Raw genomic sequence first — 24,533 nt, forward strand, 5'->3', positions numbered from 1 at the left:
CTTCGGTGTTTACGCTTGTACCTTTGTGACTATCGCTCGATATTTATGGTGAACTAAGTGCCATGAGGTCTTAGTCCTTGGTTTACGCCTTCTAGGGCACTACAAGCTTGCTTCAGTGTCTACGCGCATATCCTTGCAACTACTCTATTTACTATATATATGTAAAAACATACATATACATTGTTTTATGCAATTTACTTAGTTCCGATGCGTGGTTTCATTCACCGGGCCTTTGTCGTCAAGCTGTTATGTGCACATGGGCTCTTGCTTTACGAAATTTACTTAGTCTGATGCGTGATTTTATTTACCGGACCTTGCTCACACACTTTACTTATCTCAATGCGTGGTTTCATTCACCGGGTCTTGTTTTACACACTTTACTTTGTCATCGCATTGTTATGTGCACAAGCTCTTGTTTTTACTAAATATAGTTGCGCTATAATAAGCATACAAATGGTGACCGATCCCTATCGTCCAAAGCGATTCCAAATGCTTTGCCTCGTTAAAAATATTGTTTGGCGAAAAACCCTTATTGGAAAAGTTTCAGATTTGTGTAAAATCGTATTTACGTAATCATCTAAGTGTAAGACCCAACTAAGGCTTAGGTTTCTAATAAACCATGAAAGTTACAAAGTACGCACAACGGTGCACATCTATCTAAAAACGAACATAGCGATTTTTTCATTAAATAGGGGAGATGTTGCTGAAATTTCTGACAAGATACTCACCTAAGCTAGTATGAATGACATAATAATGCCCTTGTTGTTGGAACCCTTCTTGGATGGCTTGTTCCATTTTCGTTTTCAAGAGCACCATACTCGTAAGGGACGCTACACAAGATTAGCTGTTACGCCTTGTTTTAGGCCAATGCAACTAAATACGTTGATCAATCAATCTAAAGTGATCCTTGTTTATGCATGTCTCTGTAAAACCCAGTACAACTGAAATGAAATGGGGATCTTCGAAACACGTGCTTTGATTAACAAGAGCAAGTGTCAAGAATGACACTAAAGCATAACCCTTAAAAAGGGTATAACTGGAAACAAAAAAAAAATAAAAATGTATTCTTTATTGATATGAAAAACCAATTGCTTAAGAAGCATTGGGGTAAAATACAAGAGGGGCTGCACCCCTTTATATACACAGCTGAAAGAGGACTCAATAGAGCTGTTGGGCACAGTCCAACAGCTCTATTTAGAGCTGTTGGAATGTGTCAGTCCAACAGCTCTATTAAGAGCTGTTGGACTGTGTCAGTCCAACAGCTCTATTGCTAGTCAAGTCTGGACAGGACTTGACTAGCAACAGTCATTCTAGTTCAAACTGAACTAGATGACATAAAGACAAAAAATAAAAATAAAGGAAAAAAAATACAGAAAAGAAAGAAATTAAAAATGTATTTATATATATATAATAATATAATATTATTATATATACATATATGTACAGTTTTACATTTTAACACTCCCCTCAAACTTACGGTACAATGAGCGAAAGTTTGTCTAAGAGAAAGTGAAATCGGGGAGCAGCGAGAGGCTTTGTAAAGAAGTCTGCTAACTGATATTCTGAAGTGACATATGGCAGATCAATTATCCCGTGTAGATATTCCTCTCTGACGTAGTGACAATCCATTTCGATGTGTTTGGTGCGTTCGTGGAATGTTTTGTTACTGGCAATGTAGATCGCACTTTTGTTGTCACAACACATTTGTGAAGCCTTTGTTGCTTCAACTCCCATGTCAGCAAGCAGTCGTCGGAGCCAAACTACTTCCATGGTCGTGGTTGCCATGGCTCTGTATTCAGCTTCGGTGGATGAGAGAGATACCTTCTGCTGCTTTTTACACCTCCACGAGATTAATGATTCCCCTAAAAAGACACAAAAGCCAGTGGTTGAGTGTCTGTTATTGGGATCACCTCCCCAATCAGCATCAGTATATGCAATTAAATCAAGAGAAGAGGAGGAAGATAAGAAAAGTCCTCGTGAAAGAGAGGACTTGATGTATCTGATAATACGCATGACTGCTCCCATATGAACAGAAGTAGGAGCATGTTGAAATTGACTTGCTGTATGAACAACATGTGCTATATCTGGTCTGGTAATGGATAGATAGGAAAGTGCCCCGACAAGCTGTCTGTAAGGAGTAGGGTCTGCAAGAAGTTCTCCATCATCAATCTTCATTTTAACATTAACAACTTCTGGAGTGTCAACTTTCTTATCATCAGTAATACCAGACCTGAAAACAATATCAAAAGCAAATTTAGTCTGAGATAATAAATATCCTCTAGGAGAATAAGCAACTTCAATGCCTAAAAAATATCTCAACAAGCCCAAATCAGTCATTTCAAAATGAGATTTAAGAAGTGTTTTGATTGTTTCAACTCCCTGTTTATCGCTTCCGGTGATGATCATATCATCCACATAGAGAAGAAACACAATGATCCCTGCATCAGAATTCTTAATAAACAAAGCAGTGTCAGTTAAACAGAATTGAAAACCAATATCAATCATAACACGACTAAACCTATCATACCAAGCTTTTGGTGCTTGTTTAAGTCCATAAAGAGCTTTTTCTAAGCGAAGGACTTTACCCTTAGGAATACTTAGACCAGGAGGGGGTTTCATATATACTTCTTCAACTAGCTTTCCATTTAAAAAAGCATTTTTGACATCCATTTGAAAAATAGACCATTTTTTGATAGAAGCTAAGGCAATTAAGGTTCGGACAGTAGTCATACGAGCCACCGGAGCAAAGGTTTCTTCATAATCAATCCCATATTCTTGGGCATAACCTTTGGCTACTAAACGGGCTTTATATCTTTCAAGAGTACCATCACTCTTGGTTTTAATTTTATAAACCCATCGACATCCTATAGTTTTCTTCCCTGGAGGAAGATCTTGAATATTCCATGTAGAAGCCTTTTCAAGTGCATCTAATTCAGCTTTCATGGCTTCTATCCATTTGATATCATTTTTTGCTTGAAAATATGTGGATGGTTCTTCATATGAGTGAATTAATGCAATAACTGCCTTATATGTGGGTGAGAAAGACTCGTATGATACAAACTTTTCTGGAGGCCTCGAGATTCGGGATGATTGTCTAGTTGGAATGTTAGAATATTTCTCAAGTGCACATGGAGTATTAGACTCTTGTCGCCTGGAATATTGAATACTAGTATCTCTATGAACTTCTTCATTTTCAACATTAAGATCAATAATTCTTTGATCATCATCAAAGTTACAATCAAGGTCATATTCATCAGATGTTGATGTTAGATCTAGCAAAAAGGAGTACTCAGTGACGTCTTTTAATTTTCTAAAATCAAAGAAGCTCTCCTTTTCAAGAAAGAAAACATTTCTAGACACATATAGTTTATTATTTTTGAAGTCAAAACATCTATAACCTTTCTGGTTTTCAGCATATCCTAAAAAGGCACAGGGAATCGCACGAGGGGAAAGTTTATCATTTTTGTTAGTAAATATGAAACATTTGCACCCAAATATTCTTAATCTAGAGTAGTCTGGAGAAATGTTCATAAGTTTTTCAATGGGAGTGATATTTTGTAACGAAGAAGATGGCATCCTATTAATGAGATAGGTGGCAGTTAAGGCAGCTTCTGCCCAAAAGTCTTTAGGGACTTGATTTGCTATTAATAAAGTTCTAGTGGTTTCTATAATATGGCGATGTTTTCGTTCTGCCAGTCCATTTTGTTGAGGTGTATAAGGACAAGATCTTTGATGTGTGATGTCATGCAATTTAAGATAATTTTGAAAATCTGTGGATAAAAACTCTCCCCCTGAATCTGTGCGAAAAATAGTAATATCATTTTGAAATTTGTTTTTAACCATATTATGAAAAGTTTGAAAGTATGAAAATACTTCAGACTTATGTTTGAGAAAGTACATCCACGTATGTCGGGAGAAATCATCGACAAAAATAACATAGTAAACAAATCCTCCTTTAGAAATTACTGGTGCAGGACCCCAAACATCCGAGTGTATTAATTCAAGTGGTCTTGAAGAGAAAAAGGTTCTGTTCTGAAATGGTAATCTTTTCATTTTGCCGAGAATACAATCTTTACAATCAAATGATTCAGAGTTACAAAATTTTCCTAGATTTGGAAAATGTTGGATTTTGGCTATATGTGGGTGACCAAGTCTCTTATGCCACAGTTCCAACTCTATTTTTTGAATATTATAACAAAAAACTTTCTTCGGCATTTCCAAAAAATCCATGTAATAGAGTCCTCCTTCTCTATGGCCTTCCCCAATCAGCTTGCCTGACTGGCGATCCTGTACCCAACAACCATGAGAAGAAAAAGAAATATTACACCCATAATCAGAAATTTGAGATACAGATAAAAGATTTAAATTTAATTTGGGAACATGTCTAATTTCTGGAATAAAAAAATTTTTTGTTTTATAAATTTTTTCAAAATTTCCTATTCCTTCTATTTCAAGAGAAGTCCCATCAGCAGTAAAGACCTTTGACACACTTGTTTTATTTTTAACACATTTGGATAGACTTTGATTATTTGGGGTCATATGAAAAGATGCACCAGAGTCAAGAAGCCAAGAAATTTTACCTAAATCAGAAAAAGATGAGGCTGCTGCGCCGGTTGAAGCTTCAGATGAGGAAGAGGCACCTTTGATGAGAGGCTGAAGAATCTCCATTAGTTGGGCCAGGGAAACTGGTGCATCCTGATCTTTAGGCTCCGATCCAGCAATTGCAGCTCTTTTTTCTCTCAGCTCCTTAAGTTTGGGACATTGTGGCCTGTAGTGTCCCGGTTCATGACAGTGATGACAAATAACTTTCTTCTTATCATAGTCACCATTTTGTCGGTTAAAGTGAGGAGGCCTATATGATTGAACATGATTCCCTGGTCTAGACACGGCTAAAACGGAATCATCTTCAATTTTTAAAGAACCTTTCCGGAGACGATTTTCTTCCATTGTTAACTCTTCAATAGTTTCAACAATAGAAGGAATTTTTCCCCGATGAAGTAGGGCCGATTTAGTAGTTTCAAATTCCGGCCTTAATCTAGTGATAAACTGGTAAAAATGTTCAGCATCGAGTTGTTTCTGACGAAGCTCGATGTCTTCGGCACAATGCCACTTTGGTTCTAAAAGGGAAAGTTCTTCCCAAAGTTCGGACAACCCATTGTAATATTCACGAATAGTTTTGTCTCCTTGTGTCATCATTCGAACTTTTTCTTGGAGGTTGCACACGTGTGCAATATCTTTAAGGGAATACATATTCTTAAGGTATTTCTATGCCTTATCGGCATGATCAAATTTGGCAAGACTTGAGCATTTTTTAATGTCAACGCTATTGATAAGCCATGACATTATCTTCGCATGAGATATTCTCCATTCTTTCCATTTCTTCTCGTATGAGGCAATAGCCTTGATTTTCTCTTCTTCCGATAGAGGGACCTCTTTATCTCCCTCCTTTTTAGTAAGAGATAGCTTAGGTTCCGAATCGGAACCATCCACAATCCCCCATAAGCCTTTTCCCCATATATGGTGCTTCATGATTGAAGCCCATGTTACATAGTTCGTATCGCTTAGTTTCATAGGCATGATGGTGACTTTATCATTGTCATCCATCGATTACAAGGAGAGAAAGAATAGGGATAGAAGAGAAACAAGAAGGAAAATGAGAAAGAAAAAAAAAAAACAATACAACAAGATGTGAAATCTTCTCCAATGAAGTGATAAAACACTTCTCTTCAAGTGGCGAACACTTTTGCAAACGGGCACGGAAACCGAGGCAGCTTTTCCTCAAGATTTAGTACTTCCGCGGCTTTGATACCATGAAATGAAATGGGGATCTTCGAAACACGTGCTTTGATTAACAAGAGCAAGTGTCAAGAATGACACTAAAGCATAACCCTTAAAAAGGGTATAACTGAAAACAAAATAAAAATAAAAATGTATTCTTTATTGATATGAAAAACCAATTGCTTAAGAAGCATTGGGGTAAAATACAAGAGGGGCTGCACCCCTTTATATACACAGCTGAAAGAGGACTCAATAGAGCTGTTGGGCACAGTCCAACAGCTCTATTTAGAGCTGTTGGAATGTGTCAGTCCAACAGCTCTATTGCTAGTCAAGTCTGGACAGGACTTGACTAGCAACAGTCATTCTAGTTCAAACTGAACTAGATGACATAAAGACAAAAAATAAAAATAAAGGAAAAAAAATACAGAAAAGAAAGAAATTAAAAATGTATTTATATATATATAATAATATAATATTATTATATATACATATATGTACAGTTTTACATTTTAACAACAACAATAACACTCGTGAGTGCCATTGTGCTAGACTTGGTTATCCACCCGCAAGGAGTTAAGCGCTCATGAAAGTCGTATATGCCAAGAGCGATGTTTGCATGCATATAAACAAAACATAAAGGTAGTCCTTGACCACACAGGAACCAGCCCGTGCTTCAAAAAACTGATTGGGGTTGGGTTCATATTTTCTTCGTGATTGCCTATGTGGCACTCAACGTCCTAATAAGAAAGATTTTGCCGTCGAACCCCTTTAGGATTTTATGCTCATTGAGGCAGACAATGATACCACCTCGAGTGACACATTATATTATGAACCAAAAAGTTTAGTTGGTCTCCTGGTCACTCGAAGGTTAGGAGACCGGGTTATCCTTAAGATCTAGGGATTTAATCCTTCTACTGCAATAGAAGGATGCATCCGAAATGACCTAATGAGGCTTATCCCGGTATGAAAATTGTCGCCCCACCATGGATAGAGTCACTCAGGCCTCTGGACATACAAAAATAGATAGCATAATAAACACCTAGATAGCTTCGTTTGATGCCGAAGTTAAGCTTCTTTCGCTTACCAGGGGGTGAACGGATAATATCGAAACAATACATTAGCTATAGGTGCAACAATGAATGAATGAATATGCATTAGTGTTACTTATGTATCACCTTGTGTAAGGTATTCATATTGTTACACTGTTGGACCGACCAGGTAAGGGACCCAAATTGTATTTGCATGGCTAAGCTAAGCTCGATGAGCTTCTGCTTTGATTCATGGAATAACGATACGTTAAGTCGTGGAGACTTGAGTTACAATGTTTTCAACTGCGATCCTGAGGTGACTTTTCATGTCTTCAAAATATTGTACTTGTTAGAATTGAAATATTTTTCTACCAGACCAGAAATGGTTCTGACCCTGTTTTATGGGCGATACGGAGCAGGGCAACATCAAGATTCAGAGTTTCTCTAGACTGTGTTGGACATTTCGTTTACAAACCCAGTTTTATCTAGTACTGCCTTACCAAGTAGTATTGTTTGTAATAAATAACTCGTTTTGGTTTGCTTAGATGAAATATTTTGGTGGACAATGAGTGATTGACCATGTACCTGTGACTTGCTCTATATCTTCTAAAACCGACGACTAACTATCATATATTTTCGCTGCTAAAACCTTTTCTAAATTTCGATGCAAAGAATAAAAAAAAAGAATTTCATAAAATTTTGGTCAAAGTTTTATTTTGGAAATCCGAGGCGTTACACCATGCACCAACAATACCAACTATCTAAACTGACAATAACTGCCAGCTACAACCACAAGAGGTGCACATCCCTCCCATAAATGGTTGTAAAATTGCAAACAATAATATCAGTTTTATTGGGTGCACATAACACACCACACAAATAAAACAAAATCTTTTATCCAAAGAAAAATTACTCAAATAAGAGGAAAGAGTGAAGAAAACAAGATAGACAAAAATACTGTAATAAAGACAAATTGATGTCGATAAGCAATAAGATTTGAAAAAATATTCAAATCAAAGCAATAAATTTTGCAATAATATGAGATTTAATCAATAAGGACCAATATGGTCACCAACAAATAACAATAGGGTCATCACTAATAACGATTGATACGAGCAAAACGTCTCTCAGAGCCAAAACAAACACCAACACAACACTCATAAACTCACAGAAAAATAGGGGTGCACACATAACTCACCCAAACAATCATCTTTGGTTCCACAATACCAAAGTGCACATAACTCACCTCGAAAAGGCCAAATAATAATAATGCATGTATCGAATAGAAAAGTGATGGACTATAGGAAAACCTTGAAAGACACATTCCAAGGAAACAATAATCGATTTGACAATAGTTTCAAATCAAGAGAAGTAACAGGAGTTTGAATCCTCAAACAAGTTTTAGTAAAAACATGCACTACATGCAATCATATGACAAGATAAAATGTCTGCCAATGAGAGTCTTCAATTTCGAACAAGCATGTCTACTAATAGATACAAAATAGACAAGTATAAAAGTGAACCACAAAGGGAACACTTACAACACCCACAAAGGGCATACACAAATAAGGCTCTCATAATTCATAAATTAATATTTTATTAATACCAACTATGCAAAAAGCATAATACTTAAATTCCATGTGAGGTAACACAATGTAAAAAACTTGTAAGATAATGTTCACTAAAGAGCCACAAGTCCAAGAAATAATACAATCACAAGACACCAATCACATTAAGGTCTACAAAGAGAGCCCTCACAAAAAAAACTTTTTTAATAAATATCTTTATTAATGATTATTATACACTAAGCACCTAGGACACAATTCATTCAAGTGCAATAAGTGCACTCATAATAAATACTTTCCAAGAGACAAGAACACAAGCCACAAATGGGTACAATTACAAAGGCCATTAAAGGGCCAAGCGAACAAAACATGTATAAAGAAAAACATTATAATATCCAAAAAACAATATGATCCTATAGATCTAATGCATATCAAGATACAATACAGGAGCATGTATGACAAATCTAACCAAGGTAACAATATGAAAGAGAGCATATCGAAATCTTATGAAGTGCTCACGCATGAAAATATTCTCATGCATATACAAAAAAAACTTATAATAATATATATTATCAAATAAGGCTACTAAGAACTTTACACAAAAGATAATTTAAAAGTATGCAATATGCATCCATAGAAATTCCACAAGATTCTAAGCCATGCTCTCAAGGATTAGCCTCAACAAAAGCTCACAACTAGGGGTGGCAAAATCTGACACGACCCGCTAACCCGCTTCTTAGCCGGGTTCGGGTTTGGCTTAAACGGGTTCGTGTCGTAAACGGGTCGACCCGCCTAACCCGTTTATTAAACGGGTCGGGTTCGTGTTAGGGGTATGCCAACCCGCCAACCCGTTTAATAAACGGGTTAGGCGGGGGGGGGGGGGGGGGGGGGTCAACCCGTTTACCCGAACCCGACCCGCCAACCCGTTTACCCGACCCGTTTATTAAACAGGTTAATCGTGTCGGGTCGGGTTTGTGTTTGCCACAACCGACCCGTTTAATAAATGGGTCGGGTTCGTGTTGAGGTATGCTGACTCGCCAACCCGACCCGATTGCCACCCCTACTCACAACCCTCAAAACAAAAAGACATGAATTTGAAGTCATACATAAGGACATGTTTTGACATTTATAACCACAAAGTGTTCAAATAGAGCATCTAAGATTCAAACTAGATCTCATAGAAGAACACGGATGCATAAATATTATTTCACAAAATAATATAAGCCTTGTGAAAATATTTACTATTTTTTTTTAAATTAGCACAAATATGAATGCAATTAAATCCAACAATAAATTTGAAAAACATTTTAAAGTTTTTAACAAATATCTCCATATCCCGCAAGAGAATTCAAAAAACTCAATCATTTGCTAGTTAATATTCATCAAACAAGAAAATTTTAAAAAGAGCCTTTTAAAAAATAACATAGTTTTTCAAAGATAAAAAAATGAGTGTTTTCTCATGCATAATGCATGAGATAAACAACTCAAGTAAAAATAACCGTATATATTTAAATGTTTCAAATACATATCGAGTCAAGATCTCTCTTAAATCCAAGCCATACATCGATCATAATTTCTTCACGAAGAACGAATTTGAACCAAAGCGTCCCAAAACCCAAAGACAATGTTTTAAAACCCGGTGACTCATCACTCGACTCGTCCTTGAATGACTTGTGACTCAGCCGGGTTAACTCGGTGACTCGATCAGGTCATTTTAACTTTATATTTTATATAAAATATGTAAATATATGTATATACTATATATTTTGTAGTATTTTACCAATATATATATATATATATATATGCATGACTTGCCCATGACTCGGCCGAGTCAGCCCATGACTCGGCCGGGTTTTGTAAAAAACGAGTTCAACATGTTTTTTGACCCGGTGACTGGGCAATGTAGGCCGAGTCAACTGAGTCATTGGGTCAACTCGACGAGCCCAAAAAGATAAAATACCAAGAAAATTTCCTTGGCTCTGATACCATGTACCGAAATATAGTGAAAAGCAAATCATAATGAACACAAACGCATGAACAAGTTCTACTAGGGACAATGCAAATGCCAAAGGCAATATACAAGTATTCAACTGCATACAATGGCTATAAGAAGCCTAAATGTTCACAAACACAAGTCCATAAAGGGACTAAACACAAGAGGCACTAATGGGCATACACAAAGAATACAAAAACATAAAAAATAAGTCATTAATCTCCTCTGAGAGGTGATCCGATGCTCTTTGTTAGAGGCGAGCCTCGCAGAGAGAGAGAGAGAGAGAGAGAGAGAGAGAGAGAGAGAGAGAGAGAGAGAGAGAGAGAGAGAGAGAGAGCCTCTCAGAGGAGATTAAATCCGGTTCATTGCGGAACAAACCGGTAGACATGTCGGTTCATCTTGTAAAGAACCAATACGCTACCAGTTCGTCCCGGTGAATCAGGTCAGAACCGGCTGGCTTGAAACTAACTTGAATTGTCTGATTCAGCATTGAGAGGCGAGCCAATGCTCTCTCTCTCTCTCTCTCTCTCTGCAAGGCTCGCGACAATATTTAAAGTATTATTTAAAAAAATACTAAACAAAAAATTGGTCCTAACCAGTCTGAGTTACTGAGTCGACCCGCGAGTCAAGGGTCGGGCGACCCGAGTCATGGGTTTGCCAACTATGTATTCAACCATAGGTTGAACGGTTGAAGACACTAGACTTTTTTAATTAACCAACAAAATCTTTAGGTGTGATTTTAAAAATCTCAAAAATATAGGTGCTTTTTTTATTATCACTCATAAGTCTTAACTTAGGTGCTTTTTTGAAAATTTCCTTTTTTTTTTCAAATCCGACCTTCCACTCTAGCTTCTATACTTTCATGGCTTCTTTGAAAACAATATATCTGCATCAAACTTTGAACTAGCATGTGCTTTTGCTTTATATTTTAGATAGAGAGATTTGTGTCATAACAGGAAGGGGCAAGCCATAGGTGGTTGCATATCATTCCTTTTTCAGAATATTGGCTTGTTCCCATTTCTAATCCCACGTCTAGTAGCATCCAACTGATCATGTACAAGTTTCACTTTGGTAAGTTTTTGTGCAATAAATCCTCTCTTTCTTACAGAAAGTTTGTGCTTAATGCCTGACACAGATAAGCACTTTATAAAGACAATTAATAAGCATGTGGTGGGATATCACTGAAAGCTGTTGCAATTCAATTGCAGTGATCATAGCTGCATAACTTAAAAGTGTTACTGCAATCACGGAACTTTGCTCTCAGTTGAAGTTACAAATTATAGTTGTATTAGTATGCATGCTGAATGAATTTTTGTTCCCTTGCGACTTATATTGTAAAGTTGCGCTTAGAGTCTGTTTTGCTTTTGTTGAGTCTGACGTAGGCTGCCTGGTTCAGGTGAATCAATACCCCGAAGGGGCAGCCCGTATACTTGAATTATAATAGCCTGCAGGCAAAATTGTGAATGAATTAAATGCGTTGAGCTTTCTTTTGTTCACCCTCGTTGTGATTGCTTCTTGTGATTGCAATTCTTCTCTCTCTATTCTCTTGCTCTTGCACTCTGATTACAAGCTTTCGCGACTGGCAAGCGAGCTGACAAGTAAGCTTGCGACGGTAAGGAAGGATCGTCGCGTCGCGCTGGCCTATTGAAGAAAATAGGCCCGTGACAAGTGGTATCAGAGCCCGTTCTCGTGCTGGGGAAGGGACTCCGGAGTCGGTGTCGACAGACACGCCGACAGACTGCGATTTGTGAGCAAGACATCGTGGCGCCTTATCAAAACTTGCACAACACCAAAGGCAATGCAGTTGCCGAAGCTGAGGAGATGAGTTTACCTCGGGGCCAAGAGGAGATGTCTGCAACTGTCAACAGGTTGGTGGAATATGTGACTTCGCATGAAGAAGCGATTTTCCGTGCAGTTGAATCATTCGGTGGACTGAATGATGTGGTGGTGAGCCTGTAAGAGCAAGTGATCTTATTGGTGGAATAGGTCACTTCGTTGACGACAACAGTGATCGACTTGCAGACTGAAGTAGGGGAGTTTCAGTTGAAGAACCACACATTACAATGGACGGTGACCCTGAATGGCGGAAATTGTGAGAGGCCATTAAGGATTGATGTGCCAAGACCCACAAAATTCAACGGTTCTCGTGACAGCAAAGCCATTGAAAATTTCTTGTTCCAAGTAGAAGACTACTTGGATATTCAGAATGTGATCGTTGAAGATCTTAGGATTAAAGCTGCAACAACTCTACTCGATGGAGATGCTATCGCTTGGTGGAGGCGGAAGCGCAGTGATATGAAGAGGGGTCAATGTGTGATAGACACCTTTGACGACTTCAAAATAGAGTTGCACAACTACTTCATGTCGAAGAATGCGCAGAGACAGGCGTACCAGATGGTTGGTGAGCTTAAACATACTGGTTCGTTGCAAGACTGTCAGAACGTTTCAGAAGCTTATGCTGGAGGTGCCTAACATGCTAGAAGACAAGCTCAATTGGTTCATTGTGGGACTTCAGCCATGGGCACATTCTAAAGTGAAAATGAACAACCCTCGTATTTTGGAAGATGCATATGTGGCGGTCGAGCGCTTAGTTGACACTCAGCGCCAACCTTTCACTCCATCAACCAAAGTCGGAAAGAAGCCTAACCACAAAAGCAAGAAGGACGAGTGACACGACAACAAAAGTGAGGCGTCGACACGCCATCAATCCGGCAAGAAACAAAACTACCCAAAGTATAACAACAACAATAAGGGTGTGGTTGTGACATGCTGGTTCTGTGAAGATAGGCATATCGCTAGGCAGTGCCCAAAGCGCCTCGTGAAGGATGACAGGCATGCCAATGCTGTGCAGGCAAAATGCAGCGATACTGAGACTATGCAACCGCGGATGGGAGCCATGCGGTCGATCAATGCAGCTAGAAGTTGCGCAGTTGAGAACATGCATGTTAGCAAAGAACTAATGTATCTCGAAGTCATTACGAATAGAAAGTACACTTTAGCTATGATAGACTCCGGGGCCGCACACAAATTTGTCTCGCAGAAAGAGGCAGAGCGGTTGGGCTTGAAGCCCGGGCCAAAGCAGAGGACCATCAAAACAGTGAACTCTGAGGCCAAGCCCATCCTTGGTGAAGAAAGAGATGTGGCTATCCAAGTGGGGAGTTGGGCTGGTAGAACCAACTTTTCTGTGGTGCCCCTGGACGATTTTAAGATGATTTTCGGTATGGAGTTTCTGCGAAGCCAGAATGTTATGATGCTGCCAAAGTTTAACACGTTGACGATTATGGGGCCAAACCTGTCCCACATAGTGTAGTGCCTTACGCAGAAAGGCAAGTCTTCAATGTTATCGACGATACAGTTGAAGAAGGGTGTCAAGCATGGGGAGCAGACATTCTTAGTTGTTGTGTGCGCAGAAGAAGGGAAGGTGCAAGCAGCAGTGCCACCGGCCCTAGCCCCACTGTTGGAGGAGTTTCGGGGGGTGATGCCTCCGAAATTGTCGAAGCGTCTTCCGCCAAGACGTGAGGTCGACCATAAGATTGAGTTGACCTTGGGAGCGAAGCCTCTCGCAATGGTTTCATACCATATGGGGCCAACTGAACTGAAAGAGCTGCGCAGGTAGCTAGACGAGATGTTGGACGCAGGCATCGTTCGTCCATCGAAAGCCTCATTTGGCATCCCGGTCCTATTTCAGATGAAACATGATGGCTCCAAACGGTTATGTGTGAATTACCGTGCTTTGAACAAGGTCACAGTGAATAACAAGTACCCATTGCCACTGATAGCGGACTTATTCGATCAAATAGACAGTGCTCGTATCTTTTCCAAACTAGATCTGCGATCGGGTTACTGGCAGGTGAGGATTGCTGAAGGTGATGAGCCAAAGACAACTTGCGTCACCCGTTATGGTGCTTACGAATTCTTAGTAATACCATTCGGGTTGACAAATGCTTCAACCACGTTCACGACTTTAATGAACCAAATCTTCTACCCTTACTTAGACAAGTTCGTGGTAGTCTTCCTGGATGATATCATGATCTACAACAACAACATGGAGGAACATGCCGGGCACTTGCGAACAGTGTTTCAGGTGCTGAAGGAGAATGACCTCTGTGTCAAATGAGAGAAGTGTCTCTTCGGGCAGGAGGAAATCAGCTTCCTTGGCCACGTTGTAGGGCGTGGTGTGCTACGTATGGATGGGCAGAAGATAAAGGTCATCCAGGAATGGGTTCCACCAAGCAAAGTGCTAGAGTTGTGGTTATTTCTTTGTTTGGCAAACTACTATCAGCGTTTCATCGAAGGCTATTCCCTCATTGCTGCGCCCCTCACAGATTTGTTAAAGAAGAATCGGGTATGGCTCTGGACAGAAGCGTGCCAAAATGCCTTTAATGGCTTGAAGAAAACCTTAGTGAGGGAGCCAGTGTTGCGACTGCCTGATCACTCAAAACCCTTTGAGGTCCACATAGACGCCTCAGACATTGCCATTGGCGGAGTTATTATGCAGGAGGGTCATCTGATTACATATGAGAGTCGTAAGCTGAAAGATGCAGAGAGGCATTACATGATGCATGAACGTAAGATGACCGCCATCGTGTATTGCCTCATGACCCGGCGGCACTACCTCTTGGGTGCCGAGTTCGTCGTCAAGACGGACAATGTGACCACAAGCTATTTTCAGACACAAAAGAAGGTGACGCCTAAACAAGTTCAATGATAGATGTTTTTGGCTGAGTTCGACTTTGTCTTGGAGTACAAGGTTGGAAAGACCAACGATGTTGCGGATGCCCTGAGCCGCAGGACTGAACTTGCAGCTGCGCGCACGGAGCCTTTTGAAGTGCATTTAGAGGGCGTATTGCTGAGCTGCATCCGTGAAGGTACGCAACAAGATCCGACAACGCAACACCTTGTCTCTCTGGCGCAGGTAGGAAAGACTCAGCGATTTTGGCTACAGGATGACCTCCTCGTGACAAAAGGGGGACGCGTCTTCATGCCGCGGTGGGGAAGTCTCCGTCGAGAATTGCTTAAGCAGTGCCATGATATACTATGGGCCGACCATCCTGGTCAGGAGCGGACCTTAGCACTCCTTGAGCGCGGCTACTATTGGCCGAAGATGAGGGACAACATTGAGGGGTATGTGCAGACATGCCCCATCTGCCAGCAAGATAAGGGGACAAACCCGAAGGTTGTCGGTCTCTTTGAGCCTCTACCAATTTCAGAACGTCCTTGGGATAGCATCTCCATAGATTTCATTGTTAGTCTGCCAAAGGTAGAGGGCCTCAGTTCTATTTTGGTTGTTGTGGATTGTTTCTCAAAGTATGTCACCTTCACCTCAGTTTCTAAGGAGTGCCCTGCAAAGTTGTTTGTAAAGCATGTGGTGAAGCATTGGGGCATACCAAAGATAATTGTGAGTGATCACGATGCTCGTTTCACGAGCAAGTTCTTGCGTGAAGTATTTCAGCTACTTGGCTCTGATTTGCTATTTTTAACAAGCTTCCATCCGCAGACAGATGGGCAGACAGAGCGTATCAATGAGATACTTGGGGAGTACCTTAGGTACTTTGTTAGTACCAATAAAAAAAATTGGGTGAAACTCTTTGACGTGGCACAATTTTGTTATAATATGCAAAAGAGCGAGTCTTCAGGCCACGACCCGTTTGAGATAGCCACGGGGCAACAACCACTGACCTCACACACTCTTACCACACAAGAAAAGGGAAGGCCATCCTTTGCCTATCAGTTTGTTCGCGACTGACACAAGGAGAATGAGTTGACGAAGGCATTCTTACACAAGACGGTAAAGAGAATGAAGAAGTGGGTGGATAAGCATCGTCGGCCCGTTGGGTTCCAAGTTGGGGACCAAGTGTTGGTGAAGTTATATCCAGGTCGCACAAGCATCTTCCGCGGGCGGCACCACGAACTGCTCAGAAAGTATGAAGGACCCTTCACCACCACAAAGAAGGTGGGCAAGCTGGCGTACAAGTTGAAGTTGCCCCCAGACTTCAAGGTGCATCCGGTGTTCCACGTGTGCAACCTCAAACAGTTTCATTCAGACGATGGAGATCTGGAATGCAGCCTGCCACAACGTGCTCTCATCATGCAGAGGGCCTCGGCAGCACAACGGGCCGAGAAGTACCTCAGTAAGATCCTTCGTCACAAGGTCAACTACTTGGGCGAAGTGAAAAAATACCTAGTGTAGTGGGAGGAAACAACGGAACCAACGGAACCAACGTGAGAGCCTGCATTCCAAATGAACAGCCGCTACCCGGCTGAAGTTAGGGTTTATCATGAAACCGATGGTGTCGAGGACGATGCATGATTTGAAAAGGGGAACATGTTCCCTTGCGACTTACATTGTAAAGTTGTGCTTAGAGTCTGTTTTGCTTTTGTTGAGTTTGATGTAAGCTGCCCGGTTCTGGTGAATCAATACCCCGAAGGGGCAGCCCGTATACTTGAACTGAAATAGCTTGCGGGCAAAATTGTGAATGAATTAAATGCGTTGAGCTTTCTTTTGTTCACCCTCGTGATTGCTTCTTGTGATTGCAATTCTTCTCTCTCTATTCTCTCTTGTACTTTGATTACAAGCTTCCACGATTGGCAAGCGAGCTGACAAGTTAGGCTTGCGGCGGTAAGGAAGGACCGTCGTGCCGCACTGGCCTATTGAAGGAAATTGGCCCGTGACAAAAATGGCCTTCTCAAAATTCACTTTAATTCCATTTGGAAGTGGAAGTGTAAGAGGACTCGGGGCCTGCTAATCAATTTCGATATTCTTTTGGCTTTCTTCTGAAAGATATCAGACATCTTGGTTGTACTTTAATGGTGTTTGTCCTCTAGGTTATTCCGTTATTCTTGCTATAAGAAATTTTGTATCATATCCATTGTTGACATTCCTGAAATGCTGAATATCGTTGAGGACAATGGATCCTTCGTTCTCATGGGAAAGCATGCGGCTTTGCATGTCCTCAAGTGTATCCAGAAATTGGATGCCGTTTTTGTCTTGCTCCCCCCCCCCCCCCCCCCCCCTCTCATATCAGGCACAGTTTTCATCATTTAATGTAATTGCGACAGTTGCTGAAAAGGATCGTTAGCCAATTCAACATGTTGGAAGTTTTGAGTCATTTGAAAATTCTATTATTTGGAACCTCAGTCTCATTGCTGTGTATGAGGATGTTGAAGTTCATGTAATTCTTCTTTTCTTTTCTCTTAGGGAATTTCCATGTTAAAAGCGTAATCTCTCCAGCTTGGATGTCTTTATTTTTATTGTTCTATTAATCTATCACGTTGTGTTATCTTTCTTTTTCTTACAGAACCATTTTGCATTTCAGTTGGTATTGAGTCTGCTTTATTTGTGTCAGATATCTTTCTGTCATGCATTTATATAATTTTTTATCATCAACAACTGGAAATCATTATCATCTTATTTCATGAGATCACATACTGTATCTTTGAAAGCAATCCCCTTCTACTAAGGGGTACTATTTTATATTCCTGGGACATGAATAGCCACCATAAAGCCTTGTATTTCTTTTGGGATATCACAAGCTTTTATTTAAAATGTAAACTCCATGATTTTACATGCATCAACAACATAAATTGACTTCAAAAGTAATAAAATGCAAATATTCAATTTTTCTTTGTTCCAATGGCTTCAAGTCAAAACCTAGTTTTGGACTTCTAACTTATGTGTAAATTGCACTCATAAACATGCATACTTACTGGTTTGATGGATGTATGTTCACAGAATTAAAATTTCTGCTTCTAATCATATAAAAGTGGTCAAGCCATTTCTACCATGTATATAGTGGAGAATCATAGGTGCAAGCTATATTTTCCCAGTCTGACTCCATAGCTGTATATTGGATCAAGTTTTGATGTAAAAGTCTGTTTCTTTTTATCATGAAATTTTGGTGCATCGTGGGCTGTTGACTTTTGAAACTTCTGGGAAACACAATCTAAAACATATATCTGTATGGCTTGTCCACAAAGCATATAAAAAAATGTTAAATCTGGTGAGATCTACTAGATAGTACATGTTAATGTGCTGACCATGTGCGTGGATCATCTTTGGTATTATTGATGGTACCGTTATCCAGTATTAAGTCAAAGTTGCAGGTAATGTTTACTCAGTCAGCCTTGTAGGTGTGTTTGTCATGGTTTGTTTATCGTAAACCATGCTTTAGTTGTAATAGTTATGGTTTTCTTTTTGGGGTGAAATTTTGGTGAATTGTAGGCCATTACTTTTTAGGTTCCTCTATAAACCTAAAGATCAAAATCTTTTAATATGGCACAATGTTTATTAAAAAAATCTACAGCGATCAGAAAGATCCATAAAACATTCAATGTGGCTTCTAGATAGCTGGACAGTATGGTACTACCATAGTATCAAAGAGAAGCCTTATATATATAATAATGCGCTGGTGCTGCCCTTTTTCTCGTTCTGACCCATTAGGCCCCTTCAAAAATCGTATGCGTTTGTGATTTTTCTCACATCTAACACCATAGAAGTGATCTATAGGTTTTGTTTAGTGGGAACCGGCTTTTGGATCACCGGAATCCGACCTGTATACAGGATTTTTCGGTGATCCAAAATCAATGGCTATGAATGCATCAGTTTTTCCTAGCTCATAAAATCACATTTTTTCGTCAAAAAAACATGATCCGAGGGTCGATTCCCACTAAATCGAGCATGCTAAACCTATGTCACACAGACTCGGCTAGGGAGGCGCCGCACCCGAGTCGACACGCCCCAACACGGGTGCGGCTTCGGACACGGCCCGGACTCGGTCAACGCCGAGTCGGACTTGGTCAACGAGTCGAGGCTGAGTCTGTCCTTGTTTTGGACTCGGTCAACGTTGATTGAGTCTAATTTTGTCTATTTTTATGATAAAAAACAAAAAAATTGATTTTTTTATATATATTTTTTTAAAATATATACATAGCATGAGTCTTAAACATAAGCCCCAGACCCCCCTTTCTGCAAGGGCAAAAGTACAATTTGCAAAGTTTATAAAAACACTCATGCTGGTGCCAAACTTTAGAGGACAATATCCACATATATGCACACAGGATATATATATATATATATATATATATATATATAGCCGAGTCCCCGTGTCCAAAATTTTTAAAATTGCGCCGCACCCGTGTCGCACCCGCACCCATGTGACATAGTGCTAAACACATCTAACGGTTCAGATCTATCATAAAACACTTAAACTATATGGCCTAATGGGGCAGAACGAGAAAAGTGGGCCTAATATGTTCAGTTCTCATATATATATATATATGGTTTGCCTTATGTTATGCCCCTATCACATCAAACTTGCATTATAGATGATATGCTTGTTTGAATTTTCAGGTCAGAGTTTCCAGTCCTTGCCAGTAGCTGGGGATCAAAAAGCAAAGGAGCTCCTGCAGGGTCATTGAATCGCCAGAAATCCTCCAGCAGCACATTACAGTCATCACCTACTTCTGGTTCTGCTCAGTCAATTTTGAAAGGCAAGAAAGAGTCAATGACTATGCATACAGAGAAAGTCATATTTATCTGGGCCAAAAATAAATCTGATATTGCTTATTTTCTTTTCATTTTTCTTTTCTATCTCTGTTTCTGCAGAGGCCATGGGCTTCAGGGAGTGGTGTGAAAATGAATCACTCAGGCTTACTGGTACAAAGGGTATCCTTTTACTCAATAATCCCTTTTTCTATTTCCTTTTCTTTCTGGGGTCCCTAGTTATGAGTTCTTTCTATAATTCCTACATGACATTTTTTATGACCTTGAATGCACTTCTCTCTCTCTCTCTTATGTTCCTGCTTCCATTGAAAAGGGACCTGCTCATTCATCGCTTTTCTACTTCAATATTTAGTAGGATCTATTAACCCATGCAGCTCTCCTGTGCAGTCCAAGGGATTTCTTTGTTAAGATGCTTTTGTTTAAAAATGCAAGAAAAAACTTCAAAAACTATATTTATGTATATGCAGATGGGTTTACAATAAAGAAATAGTTTTGTGAATTTGATTGTGATAAAAAGGTGTTACTACAAAGACAGAACTGGAAAACTGGTGATGTATATTCTTGAATGATAGAAATTAAGGCTGTGTTTGCATCGCAGGACAAACATCACATGGGCAGAACACATGGCGTTTGTACTGGACTTGCCAATCACACCCCTGGGGGTGCGACTGCTGCGTCCTGTGCAACGCTTTATAAAGTGTCTGCACAGGACACACTTTGTCCTGTTCTGAATGCCGTGTGCCCTGTGTACCAAACGGACAGTGCTCGGGCAGGGACCGGTTGGTCCCTGCACGGGTGTGTCCCACGTATCAAACACACCCTAAAGCTACAAAAGTAAAACCTCAAGTCATTTAATTGTTTTTTTCCCCGGGTGACAGTGGGGGGTGAGGGTATTAGATGTGCTCTGTTGTTTAAAAATATAAACATGAGAACAACATAGCATATCAGAATAAGGTATGTGTGTGTGTGCCATATCTACAGCGCTACGTATCTACTCCATATTTGTGGTGTTATATACAGTATCATATGTTCAAATATTGATGTGAGTTTCTATGGTTTTTATTTGTCTGTTTTTCCCTTTTAACTTATGCCATAAATAGATACTAGTTTTCTGGAATTTTGCTTGAAGCAGTCTACTTCAGAGGCTCGGTCCCTTCTGATTGCAAACCTTGGTTCTCTTGATCCATACCATGTGTTCATTGATAAGTTCATCAACTATAAGGAGCTGCTATCCCCTCAAGTTATTGATATTGCATTTAGGAACCGGAATGACCACAAGGAAGCTGGATCCTTCTTTGAAGATGTAAATACTAACAGTATGGTGAGTTTGGCAGGTGATGCAGATCCAAGCCCTGGGTTGGATGGATCTGTGAAGGGAGGGAAGAAGAAGGCGAAGAAATGTAAGAAAATTATGAGTCCTTCCATTTTAGGTTTCAACGTGGTTAGCAATCGTATCATGATGGGAGATATTCAGATTGTCGAAGATTAGGGGGTTCAGGATTAGTGTAAATACATTTTCTGAACCATTTCTACATGTCTCTTTGTTTTTCCTTTTTTTTAGGTGGTCGTTTTGTTCTCTATAGAGTGAAAACATTAATGCAGCATTGAGTTATTTGTTCAAGCGATTTTGGGGAAAATTTGTGAGTTTCCGATCAATGTTGCTTATAAGAATTCAAATTGTCTATATCCGTCTTATTGGAACGCTTATAAGTGGCTAGTCGCAATGCTTCTAGGTGGGTCTGGAAGCTATTTGCTTGAGCTAGTGGTGTCTGTATAACTACTAACTTGATCTAGTGATGCTAGGACGGACGTGATGCCAGCAGTATGTCACATAGTTACCGGCTTTCGCGTAAAGTTTTCCTCTTATTTATTGTCACTTTCAACTCACTTCCTACACTTTTCATTAGAAAATTATACTTTTTTTTTATAACAAGTTTGCATGTTGTTTTTATAGTGTTTTATATTTATGTTCGTGTGATTTTTTATTTTCTTTTACCCATGCTTCATAGTGCTTTATGTGTTTCCTTTTCATTTTTTCATGCACTTGTATAATCTCTTCGTAACCGTATCCCGCCATCGCTTCATGCTACTTTTTAACACGGGCTTGCTACTACTGCTTCACGCATCGCCTCATGTCCATTTTGTTTATTGTTAACTATGGTGTCATGTTCCCACGTACGTGGAACTTGTAGTGACGAGAAATAACATAAGTCAAGTCAAGCTGGGGTTAGTCCGACCCCTACCAGTTCATAATTATCTGTAATCTGTCATAATTATACAGTTTATCAATAAGGGAGGTAAGGACATTCTTGGTGGGTCCCCTCCCTTCCAAACAACTCATAACTTCACTGTCCTTGTCCGCTCTACCTGACTAAATAATTATCTTCCCCACAATGCCCGACGCTCTAATGACATCCATCCAATCCCTCCATTCATGGTCTTCCATCTTTCCTTTTTGAAACACCCTGCTCTCATGATACTCCCATCACGACTGCGGGCCGTGAACCCGATACTCCATATATGTTGTTAATGTTGATTTTTGTCCATCCTGTCAGAGGTGGGTCCCATGCCCGCAAAATTCCTCCATCTAGAAGCCACCAAGGACAGTTTTGAGAATGGCCATTATATGCTCCCCTACCACGTGAATGATATCTTGCATTGCCTGCATCCGAGTTTTGTTTGGGGGCTCGAAAATGAGCTCATTTCGTTTTCCCCAAATCATTCCATCATGACATGGAAGGTGATTCCCCAGCTAGATTGAGTTTTTTTTTTTTTTTTCTTTGAACCTTCTCCCGAGGACATGGCGTTGGATAGAAATGATTGGAGGAAAAGGATTCTTGTGGAAGACCCAAAATGAATTTCTTTTTTGGTTCATATCGCTGACCCCAATTGTTTTGGGATGAAGGCGTAGTTGTTGTTGTTGTTGTTGTTGTTGTTGTTTGAACCTTCTCCCGACCACCTTATTAAATCTCCCTTCACACTTGTCCCTGGTCTCCAATACTTTCCGAATATATTGGCCACCCATTTCCACACACGAGTTACCCACGGGCATCATCAGGACAAGTGGACCTCATCTCCCTTGTCTCTTGCAAAATGCGCATCTGCTTGGCATATGGAAGCCGAACCTTTTTAGCTGGTTTTAAGTTAACTTACCTTCAATGGCTAGTCAGAGAGTAATGGCCGCTTTGGTGCGAGCCTTTTTGTGCCAGACCTTCTTTAAGATACTTTTTCTCTGCCCTCTTTGGTCCCAAGCATTCCTCATAGAGAACTCATCCACCGATTTTCATAGGATCTCGTCTCTAACCCCTGGTTGCCAAGTTTGCTTTTCAACCTTGCTCGCAATCGGCGGAGGTAGTTAAACCCTGAGATCACAAATTTTCATGCTCGAGGAGTTGTTTGTGTCAACGGCTTCATTTATATGGATCCCACAGAGGTTGTTATATAAGATGTGTTGGGAGTTGGTCGGTAATTGTTGAATGAGGGACCGTCCTTCATCCAAGGGTCGAACCGGAATTCTGTTTGTCTTCCTTCCCCAACAACCCATCAAACCCCTTCCAGCAAAATCATTGATCCACTTCCAACTCTCATACCTCCATGACACACTGCTTAGACTTTCTTAGGAACTCACAAGAATTCCTTTGCATGTATTTAATATTCACTATGGAGGTCCATGGAGCGGCTTCATTGTGACATTTTCCACGCTAATTTGGACAGTGTGACTCTATTGGTCTCTTCTAGATTTTTTCATCTCAAAACCCCCTTTCATTTTAGGCTTACATACTTGTTCCAACTCATGAGATGAGTGTGTCTAAGATTCTCACCATCGTTTCAAAAGAAGTTGCATATTATTCTCTCCATTTTATTGATGATTGTTTGAGGGAGACGAAAGTAACTCATCCAATATATAGAGAGTGAGCTTAACACAGACTTAATTAGCACAATTCTTGTTGCTATTGCTAATAGCTTGCATTCCATTATTCCAGCTTAGCTCTAAATTTCTCTATCAACTTAATATCTGACATTTTCTTCCTTCATGGTCTTCATTTGAAATTCAAGCAAGTTCGGACATCTCTACTTCATATAAGACATCCCCATCTCCTCTAAATGAAGCTTTGCCGAACTATGCCAAGAAGAGAATTGTTTGTCCATGAGCAAGGAGGTTGATGAAGTTCATACCATTTCAAGATGGGAAATAACTTGAAGACAAATAAGCCTTCTCATTTTGGAAGGCCTAACAATGGAGGGGCAAGAAAAATTGTGTCATTTTTGTAATGAGCCAGGACATGTCAAACCTGATTATTCCAAGCTTAAAAGAAAGATAACTTTCGTTGGAGAAAAATTGTCCAAAGCCAATAAAGAGTCAAAGAGAGATGGAGACCTTAAAAAATTCATTACTTAATTAACATAATCTCTCCAACAATTCATGAAGAATAACTCATCTACCTCATCCACTTTCGGTGCGGTAGGCTCGTCACCTCTTAGTATGTCTTCTTGGATTCTTGACTCGGGTGCTTTGTTTCACATGACTTCAAATGCCTTCTTTCTATCTGAACAAAGCATCAACTCTTTCAAATCTTTTGTTTCTACAGCCAATTGTACATTATTAGATGTCAAAGGCGTTGGAAACTTAGATAAAGTTTTGAGCAAATTAAATAATTTTGTGTTTT

At 39.9% G+C, this 24,533-nt stretch overlaps 1 protein-coding gene across 2 annotated transcripts in view; it reads left to right on the forward strand.

Annotated features, from left to right (window-relative positions):
• LOC149838978 (protein ESSENTIAL FOR POTEXVIRUS ACCUMULATION 1-like) overlaps positions 1-21,552 on the forward strand; it is a 56,161-nt gene extending 34,609 nt beyond the window's left edge. For both annotated transcript variants that reach the window (XM_090006911.1, XM_090006912.1), the window contains 3 exons: positions 19,714-19,853; positions 19,969-20,028; positions 20,967-21,552. In XM_090006911.1, the coding sequence (XP_089863037.1) occupies positions 19,714-19,853; positions 19,969-20,028; positions 20,967-21,355 (589 nt within the window). In that variant the 3' untranslated portion in view covers positions 21,356-21,552. The remainder of the gene's footprint in view (positions 1-19,713; positions 19,854-19,968; positions 20,029-20,966) is intronic.
• The last annotated feature ends 2,981 nt before the right edge of the window (positions 21,553-24,533 follow it).

This window comes from Nuphar pumila, chromosome 5 (assembly GCF_984573655.1).
Source record: "Nuphar pumila chromosome 5, dmNupPumi1.hap1.1, whole genome shotgun sequence".
NCBI lineage: Eukaryota > Viridiplantae > Streptophyta > Magnoliopsida > Nymphaeales > Nymphaeaceae > Nuphar > Nuphar pumila.